The 24,265-nt window shown below is 56.8% G+C and overlaps 2 protein-coding genes across 2 annotated transcripts in view; both read left to right on the top strand.

Moving 5' to 3' along the window:
- The first annotated feature begins 6 nt into the window (after positions 1-6).
- On the top strand, positions 7-2,050 carry LOC118172198. The gene is made up of 2 exons (XM_035335954.1): positions 7-287; positions 1,167-2,050. Exons 1-2 carry the CDS (start codon positions 83-85, stop codon positions 2,048-2,050), a joined length of 1,089 nt encoding a protein of 362 aa, XP_035191845.1. The 5' UTR covers positions 7-82.
- A 16,283-nt stretch (positions 2,051-18,333) lies between these two features.
- The window catches only part of ITGA11 (integrin subunit alpha 11), a 39,750-nt gene continuing 33,818 nt past the window's right edge, over positions 18,334-24,265 (top strand). Inside the window, exons 1-2 of the mRNA XM_035336168.1 lie at positions 18,334-18,530; positions 24,017-24,128. Of these exons, the coding sequence (XP_035192059.1) occupies positions 18,479-18,530; positions 24,017-24,128 (164 nt within the window). The 5' untranslated portion in view covers positions 18,334-18,478. The remainder of the gene's footprint in view (positions 18,531-24,016; positions 24,129-24,265) is intronic.

The raw sequence follows: 24,265 nt of genomic DNA, 5'->3' as shown, positions 1-24,265 counted from the left end.
CCCTTCCTGCCGCGCCGCTCATCCCACCCCTTTATTTATCAGCGCCTTTAAGTCACTGCCGCTGCTGAGCGGCGGAAAGGAGATGCTGCCTGGCTGGATGCAAGCAATTAAAGCGAGAATGGGGAAGGCTGGAGCCTGCCTGGCTGGCTGCACGGCGCGGGCACGGTGGTGCAAGGAGTACGGCCCCGGTGCCCGTGGCCGAGCCGTTCACATCCATCCCCAGCGCAATGCGTCACCTTGCTCAAGGGAAGCTCCGGAGAGAAATATTGCTGAGCCCATCCCGAATCGTAAGTCTGGAGAGACTCCACCAGCCCGTTACTCAATATTTGGCAAGCAAGAGCTGGGCTCAGCTCTGGGGTGAGCTCCAAGGCTGACCCGGGTACCCCAGGGATGAGTTTGGCTCTTCGTTTGATGAAACCCTTGGAAAGACACAACTCCTTTGCACGGGTCTGTGCTCGCGGGTGTCTGAGGCTAACGGGGAGGCAGCACGTAATTCCTGTGCCCCCAGTTACGAGACAATTCACAAATGGCACGGGGCGAGTCGCTCACTGCCAGCCCGCGATGGCTTTGCTGCGGTGACACCGGCCAGGTCCCCGTCCCTGTGCTAGGTGTGCCGAGCTCCTGGCCGTGGGGAAGCAAGTCCTCGACTTCCCAGGTCCGTGCTGCGTCTCAACAGCACCAATCCCCCTTAAACGAGGAAAGTCTGCTCCTCCATCAGTGATTCTTCAGGAGAAATCCTCGGTGTTGGGTCCTTGCCCTGCTGGAAATGAAGCACATGCTCCCACCATCGGTGGGGTGGCCAAAACCGAGCACGTTGTTGGCCCTGGCTAAAATTGCAATGAAATAAATACAGCGTATAGACTACACACAGCCTGTGCGTGGCAAATTATCCTGGATTATCCCCAGAGTTAGCTCAGCTGTGAGTGATATGGAGGTTAATGTTTGGGTTTCATACCAGATAATATATAGCGAAGCCCAGGGACGGGCTTTTATCTGCTTTGATGAGAGTTCATCTGGAATAACAACGCTGGGTAGGACCTAGTGCTTGGATCGCGCTGCAAACCCAGGCCCTCGTGCCTGAAAGCAAGATGTTTCCATTTAAAAACACTGCTAGCAAGAACAAACATCTCCCCATTGCTGCCTCTCGCTGCTCTTCTCTGCTGCAGTCATCTGGTTCGGATTAGGACTGGATAAGGTCCCGGCTCTGCTCAAGGAACGAGGAGGGGAGCTTGGAGCTTGTCCTGCTCGTCGCAAGTATGAGCTGAACGCGGCGCCCAAACGCAGACAGGCGAGGGGAATCAAAGAGACCTCGCAGCTCCTCCCGGTGGAAAACCCCTTCCAGCAGCTCAGGAGGTGGATGGAGGGAGCCCGTCCACCTCGGAGCAGCCCCAGATATCACAGAAAACCACCAGGACCGGTAGAAAGGCCCCTTGGCAAGGGGATGCTGCAGGCGAGGTGCACGTTTGGGGGTTCCCTGCTGTACCCTGGGAGGTTCCCAGCTCGTGTCCCTGGCTGCCATCACCTCCACACCCCACAAGGCTCATGGCAAGGCGCCATCCCTCGGGCAGGGTCCAGGGGCATCCGCACAGCCCCCTCCTCACCCACCTCTGCGGCTGCCCGGGGGCAGAGCCTCAGGGAAACGCTGCTCCCAACAGAAGCCAAGGGAGAGGGAGCCTCCGAAGAGCTCCGGCAGCTTCTTGTGGCTTGTTGTTTACATAGCGCCTGCTCCGAGCCGGCTCTTGCCATAGCTGCTAATTTGATAGCATGTGATGAACGGGAAACGCTGTGCAGAAACAGGGGAAAACTGCCACCGCGTCACGGGCTGGAGCACAACGAGAGAGGGTGCAAAGAAATGCTGGGATCTGGGCGAGACGGAGGGCTAATAAATACTGGATGTGTGTACATATCCCTAGTATGGGTGCTCTGCTTGGCCCTGCACCGTGTGCCGGCACCAAACAGCAAAGAAAACTTGTCTTGTTGGTGGTGGCTTTTGAAAAATATCTCGGGGAGAGAGATTTCTCCAGCAAGACAAGCTGGTCTCCACCTTTGAGCCTGTTTCACACTGTCCCTGTGGTCACAAGAGGTCCCCACCCGCATTCCCTGGTTCAGCAGAGCCACTGGCTTGCAGCAGCACCCATGGGTGGCCCTGGTGGTGGCTCGTCACCATCACCAGGTGCCACGTGGAGCATCCCTCTGCTCTCAGGCATTCCTTCCCCTGCATCTCAGCTCAGCCCTGGCTGCTGTGACTTGTGGGCTCTGGGCTAAGCGGGGTGGAAATCCCCCCCCGATGTCGGCGTGTTTTCCATGGGTTTTCAGGAGGAGGCTGGGCTCTGCCTGCTGAACCGGGGCTTTGCGGCTGGCGGCACACAAGACCTCACAATTATTTCCCAAAAGGAGCCCTCTGACAGTGCTCGCTCTCTTTTGATGCGCTGGGCGTGTTGTGGGTTTTGTGGCTCGTGTCCCAACAAGGAAACACGCTGTGTTCCCGGTGACCTCCCCGACACGCCGCCCGGGGACGGATTTACGGCTCCTCTCCCGTGCACAATCGCTATTGATGTCGGCAGCTCTGGTCACAGACAAAGGACGAGGCAGCTTCCCCCCCTGCGCCACCCACCCTCGCCGTGTTTTGGGGAAGGAAAGGAGTTTGGTGGGAAGGGCTGTTTGGTGGGAAGGGCTTTGCTGGTTCAGAAAACCCAACGTGTGCCATGCTGAGAGCTGGAATCGGATCTCACGTCTGGGTGCCTGTCAGTGGGTGCTGGATCCTGAGCCTGGGTGAGATGCTGGAGTTGTTCCTGGCCACCAGCTGGGATGGATGGGCTCCCTGGGAGCACAGACAAATGAGTAAATGAATAACGAGTGGGAAAAGCCAAGGCATTTAAAAAGATCCTTTGGGAACCAGCTTTTCCCCAGCCTGCCCGAGGTGGGCAGCCCTCCTTGCACTGGTGGCTGTGCTTGGTGGTACCCCCAGCATTCCCCTTGCATTTCTCCTCTCTACTTCTAGCTCCCATGGCTGAAGCACAGGAGAACAGGGGGGAAAATATCGGGTTAGTACCACGCTCTGAGCTCCAGCCTCAGCCTCTCAGCTCTTAGAGGGGCTGTGCCCTGCCCAGCACCATTTGGGTGACCTGGGACCCACGGGCTGTGGATGCATCCCGGAAGGTTCCCAGGGTCTTAATATTTTCCGGGAAGAACACGCAGAAGTGACAGGCAGGTGCAAGGCAAAGTCTCCCAGCAGGACGCAGGCCGAGTCCCCTTGAGCTCATTTGCTGCCCCTCATCAGTCTGCGTCCCCCTGGCTGAGCTGTGACGGCTCAGACAGTCCCATGCCTGGCGGTGATTTATATTTAAGCAGGGGCCGGATTCAAGGCTGCGCTGAGCCGCATCTCCTGCTGGGGAGAGGCACGGGTTGGGTTTGGATACATAGAGGATCCAGTGGCAGATCAGAAAGTGGCAGGACTCAGGAGCTCTCCCTGCAGGGAGGAGGATGTGGAAATAGGACTCCATTTTAAGCAGAGAGCCCTGGCAGGAGTCCTGGGCTGTGGGAAGCCAGCCCGGGCAATTTAAGAAGGGTTTTCCATAGCCTGTGTCTGTTGTTTGGTGAGCGCGTTTGGCACTCGCATCCAACGCGCATTTTAAAGGGAAACACGAAACGCCTGGCCCACTTGCTCTTTTTCCCCTTGCAGCACGAGCAGCCCCAAACTCCCCGGGCTCGGGGGCAGCAGGGAGTGGTGGCACCGTTGACAATTGTCCACCACGTCCCTGTCAGCCCCTGGGGTGGTCCCCTCCATGGCTCCTGCTGGTGCCCATGGGCTGCCCAAAAGGGATCCTCAGGGCCATCAGAGAGCCACATCCAGCACTCACGGACCCCCCCACTGAAGCCCCTTGTCCCCTCCATCTCCCCCAAGCTCTGAAGCATCCTCACAAGTCCCCATGAGGTGGGGTGGGATGGAGACAGGGACGGCACCGGGAGGGCATCTCCTGGTGAGGGGTGCTCAGGGCTGGGGACCGTGCCCTGCCCGGCCCTCCCTGGGGAATCCCTGCTGCCCTCAGCCCCTTGGGTGCCGAGCACAGCCCCAAATCGAGCCCTTTTCCCAGTGTTTTTTATTTCGTGCCACCCCCTCGGTGGGGCAGAGCAACCCTTGGGGCTGCCGCAGCGCGCCGGGTGCTGCGCCTACACGCGCTGCAGCACCTCTGGGTCCCAGGGGGCAGCTCCGGGGTGCGCAGCACCGTGCTCACGGGGCAGATCGGGGGGGCTCAGCAGCGTTTTGGGGGGGCCGAGCCCAAGGCACGGCAGCGTACGAAGGCCGAGCCCAGGCTCCGCAGCAGGAGCGGCCGCGTTTGCCCTCTAGCGCCCGCAGCCGCCCTGCGCAGCGCCGCAGCCGGACCGCCCCCGGGGCGGGGGGCTCGCTGGGGCGTGCTCCAGCCACCGCAGTGCCCACCAAGGCTGTGAAAGGGGTGTGTATTTTTAACGATATTCTATGGTTCTAGGATAAAATGCATCGCTTTTCCCCCGCCGGCCGGTATTTTAAGCCAGGGAGGGGAGGGTTTGAGGCAGCCGGGCTAATTGTGCGTGGGGAGATGGGGATGGGGATGGGATGGGGATGGGGATGGGGTGGGATGGGGATGGGGATGGGGTGGGATGGGATGGGGATGGGGATGGGGATGGAATGGGAGTGGGGATGGGATGGGATGGGGATGGGGATGCAGATGGGGATGGGGATGCGATAGGATGGGACAGGGCAGGACATGACGGTACAAAACACTCCAGCAGAGTCCTGGCAATGCCACAGCCTGATGTCAAATACCATCCACCGCATTCCCACCACACCTGACCCCGTGGCTATGCAGCCTTTTGCATTTCCAAAGCTTTTTGCCAATACTTTCGAGCAAAATAAAAGCAAACAAGGCTCCTCCCAGGAAAGCCACAAAACATGAGCAAGGAACTGTGATGCTGAGGTGTGTTTCCAGCAGCTCCGTCAGCCCTGCCAGAGCTCAGATGTGCTTCACACATGGTAATTGCTGGCCCAGTGCTGCTGTGAGCCCTCCCGTGCCTCAGTTTACCCTGACAGCCCCCAGGAGCTGCAGCCTTCAGGCGCTGACTGGGCAGGCGCGGGGTTTCTGCAGTGTCTGGGACACGTTGGCTGGAGAATCCTTCACACACACAAAGTTCTGAGCATCATTGCTAGCAGATGTGTTTATTTGCTAAATGATTTATTTAAACACACGCTTTTGCTGCCCAGGAGAGGCGAGTTTTGTTCCTACCGTCTGCAGTCTCCAGGCCAAGCCAGGCAGCGAGGGCAGACGTTTGGTGCCTGACACATGGAGAAAGCGCATCAGCTCTCGCCTCTCCCAGCAGCTTTAAGGCTCTTTGACCCCTCTCCTCCACCAGAAGTGCTCCCAGCCCACCCACACATGCCGCACATGTTTTGTGCAGCCCCCGGGTTAATTTTCTGGAAAAAGTTGGCAGGGTCCTGCTGGAAACGTGGTTTGGGGGCCGGCGATGCAGAGCCCACTTCCGTGGGGTGATTCACACTGGAGGCACATCCGTGTGCAGCACACAACTCTGCCAAGTCCTGCTGAGAAAAGTCTCCCTGCTGCTGCTCCGTACCAGTTATTTTTTTTTCCTATGATTCCCCCTTCTTGCTTATTTTCATCACTTTTTATTGCCATTGGTGCAGGAAGGCGCCCATCTAAGGGCTCAAACGGGGAGCTTGGGGGCATCTTTGCCCAAGTGCTCTTGCTCTTGCTGTCTGTCCCATCTGGCTTGGGGACCTCGGGCTGTTTCACCTCCCTCCATCCCCCTGTCCTTGTCCAGAGGGCTGCACCTTGATGCTCCACTTCAGGCCGTAACAGGAGTGTGCTGCCAGCTGCGAGCTCAAAGGCAAATGGGCTCGTTAGGCTGAAAGTGCTAATGGCTGGCCTTTGCTTAAAAGGGTTGGAGCTGCACTCAGGGTGATGCTTTGGAGCTGTGGTGTCCTGTGGTGAGAACTGGGGCTGCTTGAGTGTGGGAGGTGCTGGGCAGTGCTCCCTGGATTCATCCTGGTTGCTCTGGGGCTGTTCAGCGAAGCCTGCTGAGCCCCACTGGGTGCTGCAGCACCCACGGGTGCCTGGCAGCTCTGAGCACCGTGCTGCTGGAGTCCTGGGGGCCCAGCCTGGTGCTGGCTACCCGCCTGGGTGCTGCAGAGGTGGCTTCTCCTCTGGGTGATGCTTTGTGGTCCTGCTGGTCTGTGTAGGGGAGGAGAAGGCAGGAGGGAGCTGCTGCTGCTCGCCCTGGGTGCGTTTTCTTCTCAGCCACCTGCTGGAGATCCCCTTTCCCCTCTCAAATGTGACATCTCTGTAGAGTGAGATGTCTCGATCCCTGTTCTTGACTTGCTCTGAGCTAACATAAACCATGCCTGGGGGCACCCTGGGGCCAGCACCCCCATCCTGAAGGGCTTTGTGGTAGGAGAGGCTGCCTGCCACGGGCCAGCTGCTGCTCAGAGGGTGGCTCCGAGCGATTTCCCTTCCTGTGAGCAAGGGAGAGCTGCCTGCAGGCAGCAGGAGAGCCAGCACTGTCATTTTTTAGGTATTATGCACTTTCCTGTGAATAAACTTGGGAATTTCAACGGCAAAACTGTTCACACGAGTCTGTGGATGCGCAGACCTTGGAGGAGAGCGGAGGGAGTGGAAATGATCAAACAAACGTGGGGATCTCTGGTCCCTCCAAGCGCTTTGGGGCCAGTTGTGCTGAAAACTGGGTTGTTCTCCTCGTAGGTCGCTGCTGAGGAGGGTGCTAGTGTGGGGACGTGAACCTGCCCCTCCGTCCTCCCCAGCAGTGTGGTCAATAGGAGCACAGCCTGTCCCACCCTGCCTGGTGAGTGAAAAATTGGGGTTTTAATCCCTCTCCCTTTGGAGAAAAGGTGGTGAAAAGTCTGGTTCATGCACATTTACTGCCACTGTCCTCAGCTGTAGGCTCTGCAAGCAAAAGAAAAGCCCCCCGGGCACAGGGCAGCCCTGCTGCAAGTCCAGCCGTGGTGCTCAGCCTCCAAACACTACAGATAGCTGCAAAGCCTCTTCTCAGGGTGTTTCCTGCTCTGCTTTACGTTTCCCCTTTGTAGGGGCTTTGGAAACTCCCCCTGCCCTGGGATCAAAGGTGCTCACATTCGGTACAGGCCCACTTCGCCCTCTGAAGGGCGATTAAAAGAGGCTGCGTGCCTCAGTGAAAAAAGCCGTGAAAGATTCCTCTGTGGCTTCACCCAGCTGAAACGGGGCCTGGGACGGACTGCCAAGTGCTGCAGAGGAGAAACCACTCTGGTCTGATTTCTATAACAGACCCTGGCTAGCACGGCAGCAGCACGGTAATTTAGAGTTCCCCTAAATGGCTCTCAGGTGTGACTCGGTAGCGTGACGGGGGCTGCGATACCAAATGAAAGGCACGGCTCTGCTTCCATCGCTGTGTTACCAATACATCATGCTGAAGAGTAATAGAGACCTGGCTACATAAAATGAGATATATATATATATTTTTACATGATAGGAGTATGGAAAAAAAAAAATGTTGAAGTAATTTTACACTTGAGAGGCTCTGCAGTGATGGATATAGCAGGGGAACTCTGGCTGAGCCTGGAGCTGGCTCCTGGTGCCTGAGCTGAAGCAGGGATGGTCCCACTGAAGGCATCTGCTGCAGGAAGGTCCCTGGCTGTCCCCAGCTGGCTCTGTGGGGGCTGTGGGATCACACCAAAGGCTGGATGACACTGCGGGACCATGGTGGGCTTGGGGTGAAGCTCTCAGTGATCTGCTGGGGGGGATGCGCTTTGGGCAAAGGGTGGTGCCGTGCCTGGTCCCCATCACCGTTTCCTGGTGCTTGGCCTCTGGCTGTGGTATCCAGCCCCTTCCCCTCCCTGCTTGTCCTTGCTCTTGTTGCACATCTAATGCAGAGCTGATCTGCGAGGACCTGCTCCCTTGGGGCTGAACTGTCCCCGATGAGCAGGGACTCACAGAGCCAGGTGCTGCCTGCACCTGGGCGCGCTGAATTCCTGCAGTCTCCTTCCTGCAAAATTCTGGAGATGCTGGGGAGGAAAAAAAAATAATCACCTTTAAAGGGTTTGGCAAGTCCCTCCTCACTTCTTGAGAACTGCGAGCGTGATGTCCAGAGGTTTCCTGACATCATTTGCGGCTGCTCCCCTCCCCAGACAACAAGCAGGGCTGCCTGCCAGGGGGCTGGCTCCCCCCGAGCTGACCACCTGCGCGAGCTAATGGAGCACATGTTTTCCCAGCAGTCTGGCCCGGAGGAAAACGTCTGCAGAATGACGTGCTCTTCGAGTTACAGTTTGCAAAACTGTATTTTTTTTTTTCCCCCCGAAGTGCTAAATATAGTTGTTTTTTTTTGAGTCAAGAGTGGGATGGCTTCTGCCCACTCAGGAGTAAGGAGAAAAGCGCGCGCCCCGTGGGAGCAGCGGGTGGATGTGCTGCACGTTGGGCAGGAGCGAGAAAAAGGCTGAAGTCTGCTTTAATATGGGGAGTGTTTGCAGGGGGTGGATGCTGTCCTGCCTTACGTGCTTAATTAAAAAGGAAGCAAGTGAGGCGCTCATGAACCCCCACACCGAGCGAGGGTCAGCTCTGCGGTCCCCTGGCGTGCTGGAGAAGGCTGGCTTTAAAAGAAACGTGGAAGGAATTAAACCCCCAGGTTTACAAGATGGTTTCAAGCCTTTTAAATCTGTAACCACCGAAAGGTGTTGAATGCCTAAAGACAGAAAATAGAGCTTTTTACTAACAAGGAGCTGAAAGCAAAGGCAGAGAAGGTGGGGACGTGCCACAAGCCGTCAGCGCCGCTTTGCCCCGAGCACGGCTCTGCATGGGTGTGGGTTCTGACTCCTGCTTGGAGAGCTGTGCAAAACGAGCTCTGCTGGAGTTGCCGTTCAATTGCAACACCCTTTTCTGATCTGAAACTCAAGCCGTCTTCCTCCAATCGAGGAATTTTCCTCCGTGTTACCAGCCAGGCTGCACGTGGCTCGGAGCCCCCAGCGGCTCCTGGTGCGGTGAGCGGGGCCTCTTCACGTGCTGTGCTCATCTCCACCTCAAATGTGGCCCGCAGATGGCACGTAAAAATCTGCTTGTCTGCTAAAAGGAAGATCTTAAAACCTGCTTCCGGACAGATTTCGTTTGGGAAGGTGCTCGTTTCTTGCAGCGCTGCGTTTGGTATAAATATCTCTGGTGAATGGAGTTGTTTTTTGTGTCGTAACTTGGAAGACGGAGCGGGCAGCCAGCTTTCTGTACTCCTGTTTCATTTGGGTGCATGAATCAGTGACTTTGTCGGTGGTGTGCAGTGTTACAAGCGCCGGGGATGTTTGGGTGAGCTGCTCTGCACCGTCCCCAGATGGAGGCACGGGGGTGTCCTTTGGGAAAGGCTTGCGAAGCAGACGCACGGCACCGCTGCAGGGAGATGGGAGAGGTGCAGTGGGTGATGTGCAGCTCCGTCTGCTGGAGGAGAGGCTGGAGTCTGGGTTAAAAGAGCAAAAACGAGCTAATCCCTGCTCTGTGCTCCCCGGCCAACGTGAGCCAGCACCAGCCCACTGCAGCCGCCGGCAATCCCTCGTGTGCTCCGGCCGGGAGCTTCCTCTGCTCCTCACCCGCTGCCAGCCCGTGGGCTGGGTTGGGCAGCACAACATCTTTTTCTCGTTACAAGCCAGGGCAGGTTTCTTGCTGATGCTGCATCCTCCCCTGCGAGCCGGCATTTCCGTGCCACTGAGTCAGCTCCTGACAGGCAGTCGCTTCCACGCCGCCCGCCCGGCCCCGCGCTCCTCCTGCACATGCCCAGCGATCGGGGAGCACTGTGGAAAATAACAGAGCTGAAATAATGTGTGGGGAGAGGCGGGGGAAGCCAGAGGAATATGGAGTTCGGGAGCTTCTGCTGGTAGGCAGAAGGGGAGCGTGAGCGCAGACCCCACGGCCGGGGGATTTGTACCCTGCAGCCGCTGTGGCACAGGGGTGACCCTTTCCCCCCATCCCATTTTGTGGCAAATGCCAAGGAGAAAACTAAAATCCAAGCAAATGGCAAGGGGGAAACTTAGCAAGGCTGTTACATGACTATGGGCAAGTGGCAGAGTTCAACTGGCAGTGAAATCCTGGGCAGAGCGAGCAGCTCTGGTGTGGAAGGATGCGGGGTGCTTTCAGGGCAGCCTTGTACCGGGGCTGGTTTTAGGGTTCCTGCACCTGCTTGGCAAGGCAGCGAGTTCTGAAATACTCCTGGTGTGTGTCTCCAGAATCCGCGAGTCACTTGTTTAGATACGGAGGCTGTTGCTGGGAGAGCCGGTCCGATGGCTGCAATGTTAAACGCTCTCACATTTTCCTTTTTTCCATCCTTCTTGGTTCCTTTAATTGGATGCCTTGGGCTGGTATTTCCTGGTCTGCAGACAACGCCGCATGGCAGAGCGGCTGCTGCGGCCGGGGCAGGCAGCCAGGAGACAGCTCAGCATCTCGGGGAGGGGGGAAAAGTGGGGTCAGCATTCCCTAAAAAGAGCTCCCTTTCTTTTTAATGCCTTCAACCTTTTTTTTTTTTCCAAAATAAAATATACTTTAAAGAAGAAAAAAAAAAGCTGAGAATGTACTGGCACTCGGCTTTGTAATAAAACCTCAAATTTCATTAAGAAAGCAAGCACCTTCCCTTGGCTGCTCCTTACTTAACAATCCAGCTTGCAAATTCATCTTTGGCAGGAGCAGGGAGCTTTGCACTAACTCGCTCCCTGGTTATAGCTGCGGGGCTGGGGGTGCACGATGACCGTGTTTGTCCCCTGCCGTGCTCACACCTTGCATCTCCACCATCCCCAGCACCTGCCCGGCAGCGGTGCCACCCCTGTGCGCTCACAGGACGTGGGTCTGGGGGAGCCTCTCTTGGTTTTAGCACTCCTGCTGCTAGACTGCTGCACTTCCAATACTGGGCACGGTTTGTATTGTGAAAATCCCTCCAACATCACAATTTTGGAGGGGTCAAAGCTTATAGGTTTCCAAGTCGGCAGTCAAAGGGCCAGCAAATGTAGCATAAGTGGCTTGTCCGTGCTTCAAACTTCCCGTGGCAGAAAGGCTTCGGATGCCTTGACATCCCCAAAGGGGCGCGAAGCTGCAAAGCCAGCTACAAGCAGGTGAAATGAAGCGAAGGGGGAAGGTTTGGACGCCCCACAGCACTGCATGCAGGGGCACCTGGAAGAGCAGAGAGCCTTCTTCAGGAGCACGGCGGGGACACGAAGGCCAGCGGGATGCTCTCACGGCTCACTTGGCTGCGAGCTGGGCTCCCTGCCCGCACTGACCGCTCCATCCAGGGTTTTTGCCCTGATGCAGGTGACAAACCACGGCATGACCGAGGTCCACTGTGGCTTTGCAATGCCCCCGGTGCCACCTGGGCACAGGATGCAGCCCCTTCTCCTGGCCATCGGTGTCTGTGAGGCAGGGACCATGGTGCTTGCCCTCCCCGGAGCACCAGGCCAGTAATGGCCTTAGCAGAGCGCAGCTGGCGGAGCCCAGCGCTCTCCAGACGCCTGGAATGTGTCACCTCCGTCTCCAGGGTCTAAAAATGTCTCATCCTCCTCTTTTTATAGAGGAATGGGTGAGGAAGGCCAGCACCGGGCGCCCTTGGGGTCAGGTGAACGGGGAGCTGTGGATGTGGTGTTGGCCTGCTCGCTCCTGCTTTGGAAGGAGGAGGAATTGTGAAGGCAGAGGGCTGCTTGTAGCGGCCAGGCTGTGCTCTGCAGCGGGCAACGTGCTTGTTTCCTGCTACAGACTGCCCTGGAGAGGTGGCCAAAGCTCTTCAGTCCCGAACCTGAATCAGGAGAAGCAATAAATCCCATAAAAGCGAGGAGAGGGCTGGGTCCCCATCTCACTGCCCGTGGTTCAGGTGTCCTTGGAAGCAAGAGCAGGCGGGGAGAATGCGGGGTGGCTGAGATGTGACGATGCCCCTGGCCCCGGAGCATCATCCCTGTGTTGGCAGGGCTGGGGTGGGAAGGCACGGAGCTGTGTGGGTGCAGGCGATGCCCCGTGTCTGATTCCTGGGGAAATCCGGGTGCGTGGGAGATGTCCGCAGCGCCCTGCTCCCTGCCCTGCCTCCCCATTTCACACAGCAGAAAGGAAAAAGCGAGTCTGAAAAACCTATTTTTTTTTTTTCTTTGCAAACGAGTGTGCCCAGCGTTACTTCTACTGTTGCATATTTTCCCCTCCGTTGTGTTCAGCAGCGCATTAATCAAGTTCTCCTCTGATGTTGTGATTTTTACGGGCTGCCGACTGCATGCAGCCTGTTTGGCACCCTCTGTAACAAATCACGGTTCGAATGGCTTCACCATTCGTACGTGGGGCTTGGCTGCGTGCGTCGCTTCGGTAGAATTAACCTGGAGAAAAAAAATACCCAGGCCTCGTTTTGCACAGCAGTTCTCTCCAGACGGGGAGGAACCTCTGTATGTGGGCAAATGGAGACGGCAGAAACGCACGGCTGTAAATAGCGCTTCTGCGGAGCAGGAGATAAAGGAATATTAATAATGGGTCGGGGGAGTTAGGCAGAAGGTTTTTTTTTCCTACCGTGGAAAGCTTCCCAGGGGAAATATTTGGGTTTTATTGGTGAGGTATTTAATTTATTTTTTTAAATTAAAAGTAGACGAGGAGGTGGCGGAGCGTGATGAGCCCCTCGGCAGCAGGGCCGTGCGATGCCGTGCCCTGTCCTGGCTCCACGCGCCCCACGCTTCCCTCCTGGGTGCCCTGAGCCTCACCCAGGTTAGCACAAAAGCCCCAGACTTCACATCTGACTCGGTTTGCAGCAGGTTAAGTGCTTGGGATGCTTGGGAGCTTGAAGTTCATCAGAAGTAAGAGATAAACAGGGAGAGACTAAATAAATAGGAAAAATAATGCTAGCTAAGCAAACAAATTCCCCAGCAGCAAACGCTACTTTTAAGGTTAGCGCTCTGTGAGGGCGATGCTGGGGAAGCTGCTTGAGGGGTGAAGTCACCGAGCAGCAGCCGGCACCTGGGGAGGGATGGAGCCGGGCTCCAGCTCCTCCGGCGGGGCTCAACCTGCTCGGGAAGTGGCTTTCTGAGTGCGAAGTGATCTGTCGGGAGGTGGATGTTTATAGCCGGGTGCCGACTGCCAAGCCAGGGAACACCCAGCAGCTACTGGGATTCTGTGCGGTTTCTTGCAGAAATGTCACCTGGGGGTGAAAGCTCACGTGAGCTGGCGAGAGCCCTGGTGCGTGCCGGTCTGGTGGCATGGAGGAGGAGGAGGAGGAGAGAAGCGTTTTGGCGAAGGCTCACACACACAGCCCGCGCTGAGTGCTGGGAGCTCAGGCCCAGAGTTTCTGCAAACACTGCTCCCGTTCCAAGGCTCTGCTTTCCAGAGGTCAAACTATTTCCCTGCACCGCTCTGCTCTTGCTTTGTACGCTGAGAGCTTTGGGGGGTTCCCCCCTTCGCCACCCTGGGGTCCCTTTTCCCTCCCCAAACCTCACCCAGCCGTGCCTTTGGTGCTGCCCTGGGGTAGCACGAGCTGTGGGGAGACCCCAGGGCACACGGAGCCCTGCAGCATCCCTGCCTGGGGATGCTCGAGGCGGCTCCCACACGGTGCTGCAGGCAGCAAAGGAGACGGGGAAGGGGCTGAGCTCCTGCTGGGACCTTTTCCGACTGCGCTCTGGGGCTTTTCGGCCCCTTTGCCTGCAGTCCTTCCTGCTCGGGTTTAATGCTTTCACTTCCAGCCTTGTGATCTTGACAGACGTAACATTTCCTGGCGTCGCGTGGAGCTGGTAATCTTGGAAGAGCGTGGCTTTCTGTTTACATCAGCTTTTGTTTTGGACAACCGAGTCTCCAGAGCTCTGAGCTCACCGGGGCCGCGTGACGGCCAGGCGGGGCGGCACCACGTGCCCCCTCGGCAGGCAGCTTCGGGCTTGCTCCCCGCCACCCAAAGGTGACAATCGCCTGCCCACCCGGGGCTCCGAGTGTGTCCAGACCCCAAGGGGCTGCTGCCGGTCCGGCTTTGTGCTGAGCACCCCCCCTGCACCAATCCTGCCCCCAGATTTTGGGAGAAGCAGCCCTGGCAGCACTCAGTACCGCAGCACAGTGGCGCTGGGGTTGGGGCAGCCCACCATGAAATACCCCGTACAACACCGTCAGCCCTTCCTCCGCTTATTTTAGGGAAATGGGGATTTTGTTTTCATTCCTGGGCTCTGTTTACATTCCTTGTATCCTAGCTTAATTCTTCTGAAAAGCACAGAGCAGTAGCGTCCAGCGCATGACACCCTCCCAAAGGTCAGGCTCAAGGAGGCATCTGCTGCGAGGAAAGGCTGGATTTAGGAAAAGATGACCATGTGTGGGGAAAACACACCAGCAATGTGTAGGTTGACTTCAAAACACGGGGGAAGTAAGGCCAGGTCACCGGAGGGTCAGCTGGGCTTTGGTTTTGGCACTGGAGTCACTGGGGCAAAAAAAGTCTTGAGCTGGGGCTCGGCTGGGATGCGGGGATGGATGCTGATGTCTGGTGCGTGTGGGATTTTCTAAGAGGTGAACAAAGCTTTCCTTGATGCAGGAGAGGACTCGGGGTCATCTGGTGCTGCCTCCTGGCTCCGAGCAAGGGCACGATCAGCGCACTTTTCTCCTCTCCAGCTTTTTTACGAAGCCCATCCAAAGCTCTTCGTTTGGGGAAGACACGAGACCTTCCCTTCGGGAACGGCTGAGAAACAGCTTGTGTAATTCCCTGAGCAGCCCCGCAGCCAAGTGAACTTGCTGCCTGGGTCGAAGCTGTCCCTGCCTGCTCTCCCCTTGCTTTTTACCAGCTCACAGAGGCTCTTGGAGGGTCAGTGGCACTTGGCAGGAGACGCCAAAGGTCCCGATGCAAAACCCTGCCCGGGGCTCAGGCGCAGGGCTCAGCTCAGGGGTTTTGCTTCCCCTGCTGTGGGGAGGGGGTGGCTTCATCCCGGCGGTGTCTGGCCACAGAGCACTGGCTGTGCCAGCGTGCGTGGGTCTTTTTTTGTGCCTTGGCACTTTTCTTGGCAGGTGCCTGCCTTACAGAGACGATATGAGGGTTTCGGTCACAAACTTCTGGCACCTGAGACGGAATTTTGGGGGGCTGGAACCAGGGGCTGCTGTCAGCACCAAGAGCTGTCACTTTGCTCTGTTTTCAAGGGAAAGTTCCTTCTGCTCTTGCTTTCTCCCCCAACTTATTCCTGGTTGCTGAAGGCCCTGAGGGCTCGATGTGTCTCACTGGGTTGGTTTTGCAGCCCAGCGGGATGCCCGAGTCACCAGCGGGACTGACCCTGCACGCACCTGCCAAGCAAACATCCCTGCCCCTTCTTCACCCCCAACAAACCCCAAACTAAAGAAACCCATCACAAGGGCTCGCTGAGAGCCAGGCAGAGATCGCAGCACATCTTTTCCTAGCTCTCTTCCAAGCGGCTGTGCGGGGCTGGGGCCGGCTGTTTGTTTCCAGCCCCGCCGCTCTCTGCTGGAGCTGGCTGCTGCGCTGCCAGCAGCTGGGACGTGGGGAAGGGTAAAAAGCAAATAAAACCAAAGAAAGTCACCAAATTGCCCCCAAAAGCTTCTGTGGTGCTGTGCTTCTTGCCGAGGGAGGGCTTGTGTCCCCCCTGCACCCGCGCTGCTGCAGGCGAGGCTTTTTGGAAGGCGCTGCCTGGGCTGGCCAAAAGAGCACTTGAGTCGCAGCGGGATCCAAAACGAAATGGGAAGGAGGCTTTTAATGCGAGCCCAGCTTTTTCCTTTTTGCAGGATTAATATCATATGATGAATACATGAGAATTATCTTCTGTAGGCTTTTTGGATGTCAAAGAGCCCCACTGCTGCATTTTCTGCTGGAATATCATGGGACGCCCTGTAACAACTTGGCTTTCCTCAAATAAGTTTTTTTGTGTGTGTGTGCTTTTTGTTCTTTTTTCAAGGGGGTGAAATACTATTATTTCCCTGTTTTCCCCTCTATCACTTCCAGTGACAGCTGCTTGCATTTTGGAGGCATTACATCAATGGAATTGCAGCACAGCTCCTCTCCCCTCGCCCCGTGGAGTCTCTCCCCGCGCGAAGCCGCGTGGCCGCGCTGGGACGCCCACCAAAGGATGCGCTGGCGGCAGAGGGGGGGGATGCTGATTCCCCTTCCCCACAGCAGCAGGGTCACTCGTAAAAACCACAGCAGCCCCTGGGGCAATTCTTCCCCCTCTGCTGTGCAGGGTACAGAATCGGTGCAGATGAAGGGCTGATGAGAGGCCCCTGGTATAAGGGGAGGCTCAGAGCCCCGTAAATCCCACCTGGAGCTGGTTTCCAGGTCGGGGAGTTCAAGGCAGGAGCTCTGCTCTCCATGGAGCTTTTTAACTTCTGAATTATTGTGCTTGAGACCCCTCCTCTCTGCTTGGGGAGGGGTGGGTGGTGTAAGGCCTCTGTCCCTTTCTCTGCCCTTCCTTTTCCTGCCCTACCTCTGCTGCCCTCGAGCTGGCTGCTCCCAGGGGTCTGCTTCCAAGTCGCCAATCCGAAAACTGCCCCAAGATGCAAATCTCGAGATCACACGGGCTTTTTGTATTTTTTTTTCCTCCCCGGGGGGGGTAAAAAAAAAAAAAAAAAAAAAAAAAAACAAAACAAAACTGTTTTGCTTTCAGTGGAATGGAAGACGGCAGTTCCCAGCAGGACATTTCTCCAGCTGCTCGGAAGCGCTCGCATGCCCCGAGTGAAGCCGCCAAGGGCAGGGGTCCCGCTGGCACCCCGGGTGCTGCAGGAAACGTGAGGCTCAGGAGCAGGGAAAGGTCCCGGGATGCTTCCTATGTCCTGAGGGATTGTTTGTGCTCAGGAGAAGCAGCAATCGCCCCCCCTCTGCTCTGGTTATGCCGTGTTGTAAATCTCTGTGCTTACTGCTGGAGCTTTTTAATATTCCCTTCTAGTCCCTAAAAACCCTTTTAACTTTCACCAAACCCCAAAATAACAACAACAAAAGCCTTCCGTTCTGTTCCCATCAGCTCCTGCTACCCCCTGAAATTCTGCTCTTTGTTCCAGAGTAAGGTATGGGTGAGACAGCTGGAAAACATAGTTAGAGCTGAAAATATCTAATTTTGTCGAAACGTTTTGCTGGGGGAAGGGGTGCTATGCAAACAAGCAACGGAGCATCCGCATCTCCGAGACGGTTTGGATCCTCCTGCTGCTTTGATCTCTGTTCCAGACATGTGTCCTCTCCTGCCTGGAGACCCAAAACTTATCGACTCAGGAGGGAAGGGGGGGAATGGAGAGGAGCTGGGTCTCCCAGGCACTCCCCCTCATCCAGGAGTGCCTCGAGCAGAGCTGATCTTCCTCCTCCCAAGCTGTCTGACGGACTCCATAGGCAGAGGTGTTGGCGTTTGGACCCGTTTCTAAAGGTCTTCCCTCTCAAGTCTGGGGTAGGAGGGACAGAAGGCTACCAGGGACCTTTGCTGGCTCCTCTGCGTGGCCGGGTGGAGAGCTGGCACGGCGCAGCTGCAGCCCCCAGACTTTGCCTTCTCTGCCAGTGGTGACATTGGGCTCGGAGCCTGGTTCGTGCAGGTGGCACCGGTACGCTCGGGGTGTTCCTTTAGCACAGAGGGCTTGGAGGAAAGGTTAGAAAGGATCTCTGGGGTCATGGCTGCTCTGAAAATAAAGCAAAAAGTGTATTTATCCTTCCCACTGGGAAAAGGGAGGGCAAGGTGTTGGCAGGTCCTGCCTCCCCGGTGGAGCCCCCCAGGCTGTTTCCACCCCAGCTAGGAGCAAGGTGTGGGCGTGCTGGGGCTCTGGGGTCTGGTCCATGGGTGCTCGAGACCGTGTCCCAGCCCCAGAGCCCTGCCATGGTGGCAGCTGAGCTCCTGCTGGAGCTGCCACAGGGTGCCTCCTCCAAAGGGTGTCCCTGTATCAGGGAGGAATAGGATGGAGGGAGAAAATCCTGCCCTGGGGGTGCTGTTGTGTGTCAGAGGTTTTGGGCTGGAGGTGACAGGGACCTAAATGACATCCCATGGCTGTCGGGGGGGGGGGGGTGTAGGGTATTTGGAGCACCCCAACATGCATGGGGCCAGCCTGGGCAGCCAGGAAGAAAGCACTCATTAGCACCCTGCTACGTCACCGTCTGCGTACGAGGGGATGTGGCAGCTGAATTTCGGTGGCACCGGGGCAGAGGTGGCGCCCACATGGCAGTGGCACCCACCACCATCAGTGGCACCACGCAGGCTTTCCACCACCACCCTCCCATCAGGGAGAGGGCACCCAAGGGACCGCACGGGGCCACGGGGCCGAGCCAGCAGAGCCCCAGCACGGAGCTGATCCCTAAAGGGTGCCACAGCTGCACGCAGGCTGTCCCCTCTGCCGTCCTCCTGCTGTACCTCCTACAAGTCCCGCTCGTCCCTCCCACTCCCTCCCAATGCTCTCCTTCTGTCAGGGAGCCGGGGAAGGCTGGGGATAAGGAAAGGGTTTTCCGAGCGGGGCTACCAGTCTGGCTGGGTGCCTCCAGCGGATGCTCGGGGCCGGGGAGCGGGGCCCCCGGTGCTCCCATGGACCTTCCCAGCGGGCTGCTCCTCGCCTGCTCCCTCTGCCTCCTGCCCGGTAAGCGCCCCGTTCCCTTCCCCACGGCTGCTGCCAGCAACGGGGAAATACCTTCTGCTTATTTAGGCGAGGGGGGAAAGGTGCCTGGGAATGCCCAGGCTTAATGAGACTGCTGGAAAAGTCGGGAGCAGGAGGGAGGGAGCGAGGCGGGTGCCTTCAAGGCAGGCGAAGAGGAGTTGAAAGGGATGAAGGGCTTTGATGGGCTCCTGGGACGGAGCGGGGAGCTCTGCCTTCCTCCCAGCGCTGGGCTGCAGGCACGAGCAGATTAGTGAGCAATTTTTTGGAGCATCGGACAAAGGGGAAAAAAAGTCCCCCAGACAGCCCGACCCTCTTAAGCAGGGTTAATTTTCACATCCCTCAGGTGGTTTGTCCTGCTGCACGTGAGGGGTCAGCACAAAAGAGAAGTGCTTGGGTTTAAACAAGCCACGAGGGGCTTTGGGTCAATGTTTGGCTTAAGGACGTGCTCTCACAGCCTCCCCCTGCTCGGCTCGGTGCGCTTCGGGACGAGCACGACCAGGGGTGGGAGCAGAGCTCGGCGTCTCGCTGGCCCCTCGCCGGCCGGGTGCTGGGAGCAGGAGGCTCCGTTTGGGCTCTGGCCACGTCTGGCATCCTCCCGGGCTGGCAGCAGCAAGGCTGGGACCTCTCTTAGCTTTGAAGTGAAAAAAAAAAGAGCCGGTTACCGCTACCAGGAGCGCCGCCGCCCGCTAACGCAGCCCCGGCAGCCAGCAGCGCCGAGCACTAATGCCACTGTAAACATTTCTAAACATCCTGGTGGAAAAGCGGGCCAGAATTTTCTCTTTTTTTAATTATTTTTTATTTTTTTTTCCCTTTCTAATTGCACTGTTGCTCGATCGTCTGAAGCCAGCCGCGGCGGAGCTGCCTTTCTTTGCCTAATGGGGAACATGTGTGCATGCCTCGCATGGCGGCGGGCGAGCGGGGCGCGGGGCTGCCCACGGGGGGCTGCGGGGCTGCCGGGGCCGTGCTTGCGTGGGCAGCAGTCCCTCCAAGAGCTCCCCTTCAAGAGCTGCTGCTCGCGGAGCTGCTGCGGTGGACGCGGTGAATCCGCGGCTTTGGGCTGAACAAAAATCTTCCAGGAGAAGATTTTTGCCCACGCGGTTTTGCCATGCCCGCGAGCCCTGTGCCGGTGGGAGGGTTAAGGCACAGCTTCCAGTGCGACGTGGTGGTCCCCGTGGTCTGGGACACTTTGTGGCCGTGGGGTGATATATTTCGCAGAGGACTATTGGTGGCGTTTCACCGGCTGAACTCAGAGCAAGTTTGGGACACACGTGGGAGGCCCCCTGGCACCGGGATGGGATGTGTGGCCTCGGGAACGGTCCCTTTGCTGTGCGGGCAGCCCCCGCGTGTCCTGGAGCGTGCCATGGTCTGCAAGCCGTTTTCCCAGGCTGGGAGTCCCCAAAGGCACTGCGATGTCTGGGCACAACCGGGGGACAAACCGAGCTGTCCCTAAGGCCAGTTCCTCTCCTCCAGGGCTTTGGGGCAAGCGGGGTCCAGCTCTGAATTAGGAGAGCCCAGCCAAGGACTAGCTGAAACGAACACCTCCCAGCAGCAGCCAGTCGGAGTCAGATGGCAGGGAAGATGTGACCCATGGCCATGGGGACCGGGTGTCTGCCCTGGGATCACTTCCCTTGTCCCACTCCGTGGAGCTCTGTTCCTTCATCAGCTGCTTTGTCCAGACAAGGGGGTCGGCTGCTCCCTCACCGCAGGGTCACCGAGCAGTAAAACTGCTGTGCGTGTGCTTGGGCTGGCCCAGGTGGGTTCGCAAGGGACCTGCGGGTTCTGCCTGGGGATTTGGTGATGGGAACTAAATCCTGGGTGGCTGCACGGCCCGAAGAGCCGTGCTGGGACATCCCACACCTAACGTCCTCCATCCACCAGCTGAAATTTGGCCAGGGAGGGTCTCAAAACCCTGAGATCCATGGTGCCTTTGGCTGTAGGACACGCTGCAAACGAACAATCAGCACGTTCCTTGCTGCTGTTAAACGTGGGCTGCTGCTATTAAAGCAGTCAGACAGCTCCTCCCTGGCTTTTGGGGGGCCAGAGAGCTGGCACGGTGGAAGCACAAGGTACTTCTGTAGCTGCTGCCCCAGGGCTGTTTGTTGGAGACTCTGTGGGTAACCAGGAATGTTACAGCACACGCACCCGCGATGACTGATCTCCTGGTCATCTCCACTATTCCCTGGCTCTCCGTCCGCAGCCTCGGCAGCCACCAAACCCCATTTGTTTCCTAATAGCTGATGACAAATGCTGGCTTCGAGATAGCGACCCGGGGAGGAATTTGGTGCATTTTCAGCATTTCAGTCTGCAAAAAAGAGTGCGACAGGGGCTGAGGCTAGAGGGATGCCTGGGAACATCTGGTCCGCCCTGCTCCTTCTTGGGGCCTGCTAGCTTTTGCCCAAATACCCCATATCAAGCTCAAAGGCTTTTCTAAGGCAATCCTAGATATAAAAACAAACAATGTGTGTGACAGATGGGTTGCAGAGGAGCATCCCAAGCCGCCAAAGCCCACATGGCAATGGGGACCCCATCCCAGACGCCTGGCTGAACCTGGCCAGCAGCCCTGGGGTCATGGGGTGGCGTGGGTCACCACTGCGTGGTGGCTCTCGGTGGTGATGGCAGTGTCCTTGGACACACTGTCCCACCACGGGGGTTGCATCTCCCATGTGGATGTGAGTGGTGAGGAAGGGGGGGTTGCAAGGACAGCTCATGGGCACCAAAGCCACAGCCTTCGCCCCGCGATGCCTCTGTCTCAAGCCATGAAAACACCAGGTTTGTTTTTTTTCTGTGCTGTTCTGCCTGCAGTCAAAATAATAATAATAATAATGAAATTCTTCCGGCAGCTCTGCTGCCCTGCTCAGGTGCCCCCAAATCTCCGAGGGTTGGAGCAAAGCAACCAGCTAAAGCCACCAACCTCTTACGGCAGCAGGATCAACCTCAAGGCACAGGGAGGACTTGTTTTTATTCTTTTTGGCAGGAAAGGTGCCTTTTTCTCCCAGTATTGTTTCCCAATTGTGTTTTTTGTTGTTGTTTTTCCTTTTCAATATTTGACCTGACAAGAATCAAAGGTTTGGCCTCAGCCGAAGTTCCACTTCGGAGAGGAGGTATTTGAGGCTTCCTGCCTTGGCTCTATCGCAAGCAAAACATGTGGGTTTTGGTCACTTATTTATGACAGTGATGTCACTCCTGACAAGAAAACGAGACTGAGTTCTCCGGGTTGCTAACTCTCCTTGACAGCCTTTCAAAAAGATCCCAATAATTTAAGATGGTTTAAATTCTGTCAGATTTTTTTTTTGTTTTGTTTTTCTGCCTCAAATCTACCCACGTAAATTCCTTCCCCTCCTGTGCCCACATCCCAGGGGCTTTGCCATCCACTGTCTGCAAACTGCTCCCCACCTCTTCATTTCTCTGCCCGCTACCTGCCACCAGCACGGGGCATCGCAGCCCTCAGAGCCCCCTCCCTGCAATTTTGGGATCCGATGGATTTCTGCTATGGGATCAGGCCAAGGATGGCTGCAGCCCCTCATGCCCACATGGGATTTATTTCTGGTTAAAAATGAGCATTTGGGTACTTTTAGAGAGAAGGACCAGCAGGCTGGAGCCCACGCCTGGCCCCTCGATTCGCTTTGTGCTGTCCTTCGGGGAGGCAGCCAAGACAAAATGGGTGGTAAATTGCTTTTTCTTCACATTTTCCACCTGCATTAATTTGCTCATCTCACACTTACCCCTGCTTCTCCTGATTTAGAGACCTTTGCATTTAATAAGCCACTAATTCTCTTTTTTTTTTTTTTTTGTGCTTTTTTTTTGCCCTTCTAAGATGCCTTTTGCAAACAATTTGATCGCATTTTACTGCTCCAGGAGGCCAGAGCTGCAGCGAAATCCTAAAGCAAGGAGCCGTGGGATGGGCATCCCCAGCTTGCCAGAGACATCTATTTTCCTGTCAGCTAGGCTTACCTAAGAAAATGTCTTTCTGGGGGGAAAATTCAGAGAAATTCTGCAAAAATCAGGGGAAAATCTGTGATATTCTCTGTGACATTTGTTCTGCTCACTGCAGATGCCTCTGCATCACCTGGAATTGAGCCTTGTTGGTTGGTGCTTGAAATACGCCCAAGCCCCCTGCCCAATCCCCCTCCTCCAGGAAGGACCCCGTACCCCCCGTGTCCCCCCATGTTCCCCTGTGCCCCCCATGATGCCCCTTCTGCCCTGTCCCCCGCACCCTCTTTGCCCATCGCCTCTCTCCATGGCCAGAGCACAATTTTGCGATGTTGCCACTGTGTAATGGTTGACTCAGAGGATGTTTTAATTTGTTTTGCAATGTTAAATAAGGTCAATCTACCACAAAATGTGCTGGCTCTGATCTCCCCCGTCTCCTCTTTTTTCCCTTGCTTTCTAGAATTTCTTTTTGTAGGATTTTAAAGCTTCTTACCTCAGCTCTCCTTGGCGAGACTCTACTCTTCTCTGTTTACCAAGCCAACGTCGCCAATTTGTTTCTATGGCTGCAAAAAACCTCGGGTTTATTCCTAACATTCCTACCTATAAAAGCACTTTCCATCCTGAACTTTCTGCCTGGGAAGCGGCATTCCCAGCCCCTCCTGTTGACATCCCCTTTATACCCACACAAATACCAAACGTGAGCCTTCTGCTGCCTTTAAAGCCGTCCTTGCCGTGATGCCAGGACCTGTTATCTGCAGAGGGACGAGCCATCCAGCACCTCCTTGCTGCCCGAGGGAGAGGAAAGAGCTGTGAAACGCTGGCCGTCCCGTGTCCCTCCCTGCAGCAGAGCCATGCTGGGCCCTGGTCCGTGACCCCTGCACTTCCACAGACCAGCAGGGAAAATAATATTGTAAAGAAAAAACCCTCCTCCTAGAAGCTGTGCAGCATCTGCACCCATGGAGGGTTTGAGAGCATCCCTGAGGCAAGCCCCAGACCGCCCCATCTGGGTCTGAGCATCCATCCTCAGGAGACCCCCCCCAAGCTCCTTCTCCTTAGCAAACCCCCCAACAACACCGGCTTTTCCTTGCATGGGAGAAGTGAATCCACATTTTGCCCTTTGGTGCTGGGAAAGGCAGGGGAAAGGTCCCCGGGGGAGGCAGGAGGTGGGTGCTGGGGACGGCCGGGTGCTGGGCTCCAGCCCCTCGGAGGCCGATGGTGGGTTTTGGGTCCCAGCCTCCCTCCGTCACAGCTGGCGAGGTGCCCCAGAGGTGCTGTGATGGGGTCAAACCACCCATGTCACTGTCCCTCGTGGGACCCGATAGGCACTGGGGACAGCAGCATTCAGGGGACAGTTGGGGCTGGAGGCTCCTCCGGAGACTTTTGGGCCCAACCCTGCTCTGGCAGGCCAGCGTGAACAGCTCCATGGATGGAGGCTCCGCACCCCTCAGGAAGACCCCTTGGGGGCCTGGCCTCCTGCACCATAAAAGTGCTTTCCCCTAGCACCTCGCCTGACAGAATCCTTCTCTTCTCTTCCCCAGGCTTCAGTGATACCTTCAACATCGACACCAAGAGGCCCAAAATCATAGCCGGCTCTAAGGACGCCTATTTCGGCTACACGGTGCAGCAGCACGACATCGGGGGCAAGAAATGGTGAGTGAGCCCCGAAGGGGGGGGGGATTACAGCAACCTACAGGAATGCTGAATGTCTCCTGCTCTTCCCGACCGCCTTTTTGGGGCCGGCAGCACCCAGGCCTGGCAGGAAGGCGAGGATCGGTGCTGGTGGTGCT

The sequence above is a fragment of the Oxyura jamaicensis genome, chromosome 10 (genome assembly GCF_011077185.1).
Source record: "Oxyura jamaicensis isolate SHBP4307 breed ruddy duck chromosome 10, BPBGC_Ojam_1.0, whole genome shotgun sequence".
Classification (NCBI taxonomy): Eukaryota; Metazoa; Chordata; class Aves; order Anseriformes; family Anatidae; genus Oxyura; species Oxyura jamaicensis.
The sequence above is the reverse complement of the archived record's forward strand: the minus strand, read 5'-3'. Positions and strand labels throughout refer to the sequence as shown.

What these genes read in the sequence shown, in the direction of transcription:
- LOC118172198 (XM_035335954.1), top strand. Translation starts at nt 83, where the DNA reads ATGCTGCCTGGCTGGATGCAAGCAATTAAAGCGAGAATGGGGAAGGCT. An exon ending in TGCTGAGCCCATCCCGAATC is followed by an intron (nt 288 to 1,166) that starts GTAAGTCTGGAG and finishes TCTCTGCTGCAG; the next exon opens with TCATCTGGTTCGGATTAGGA.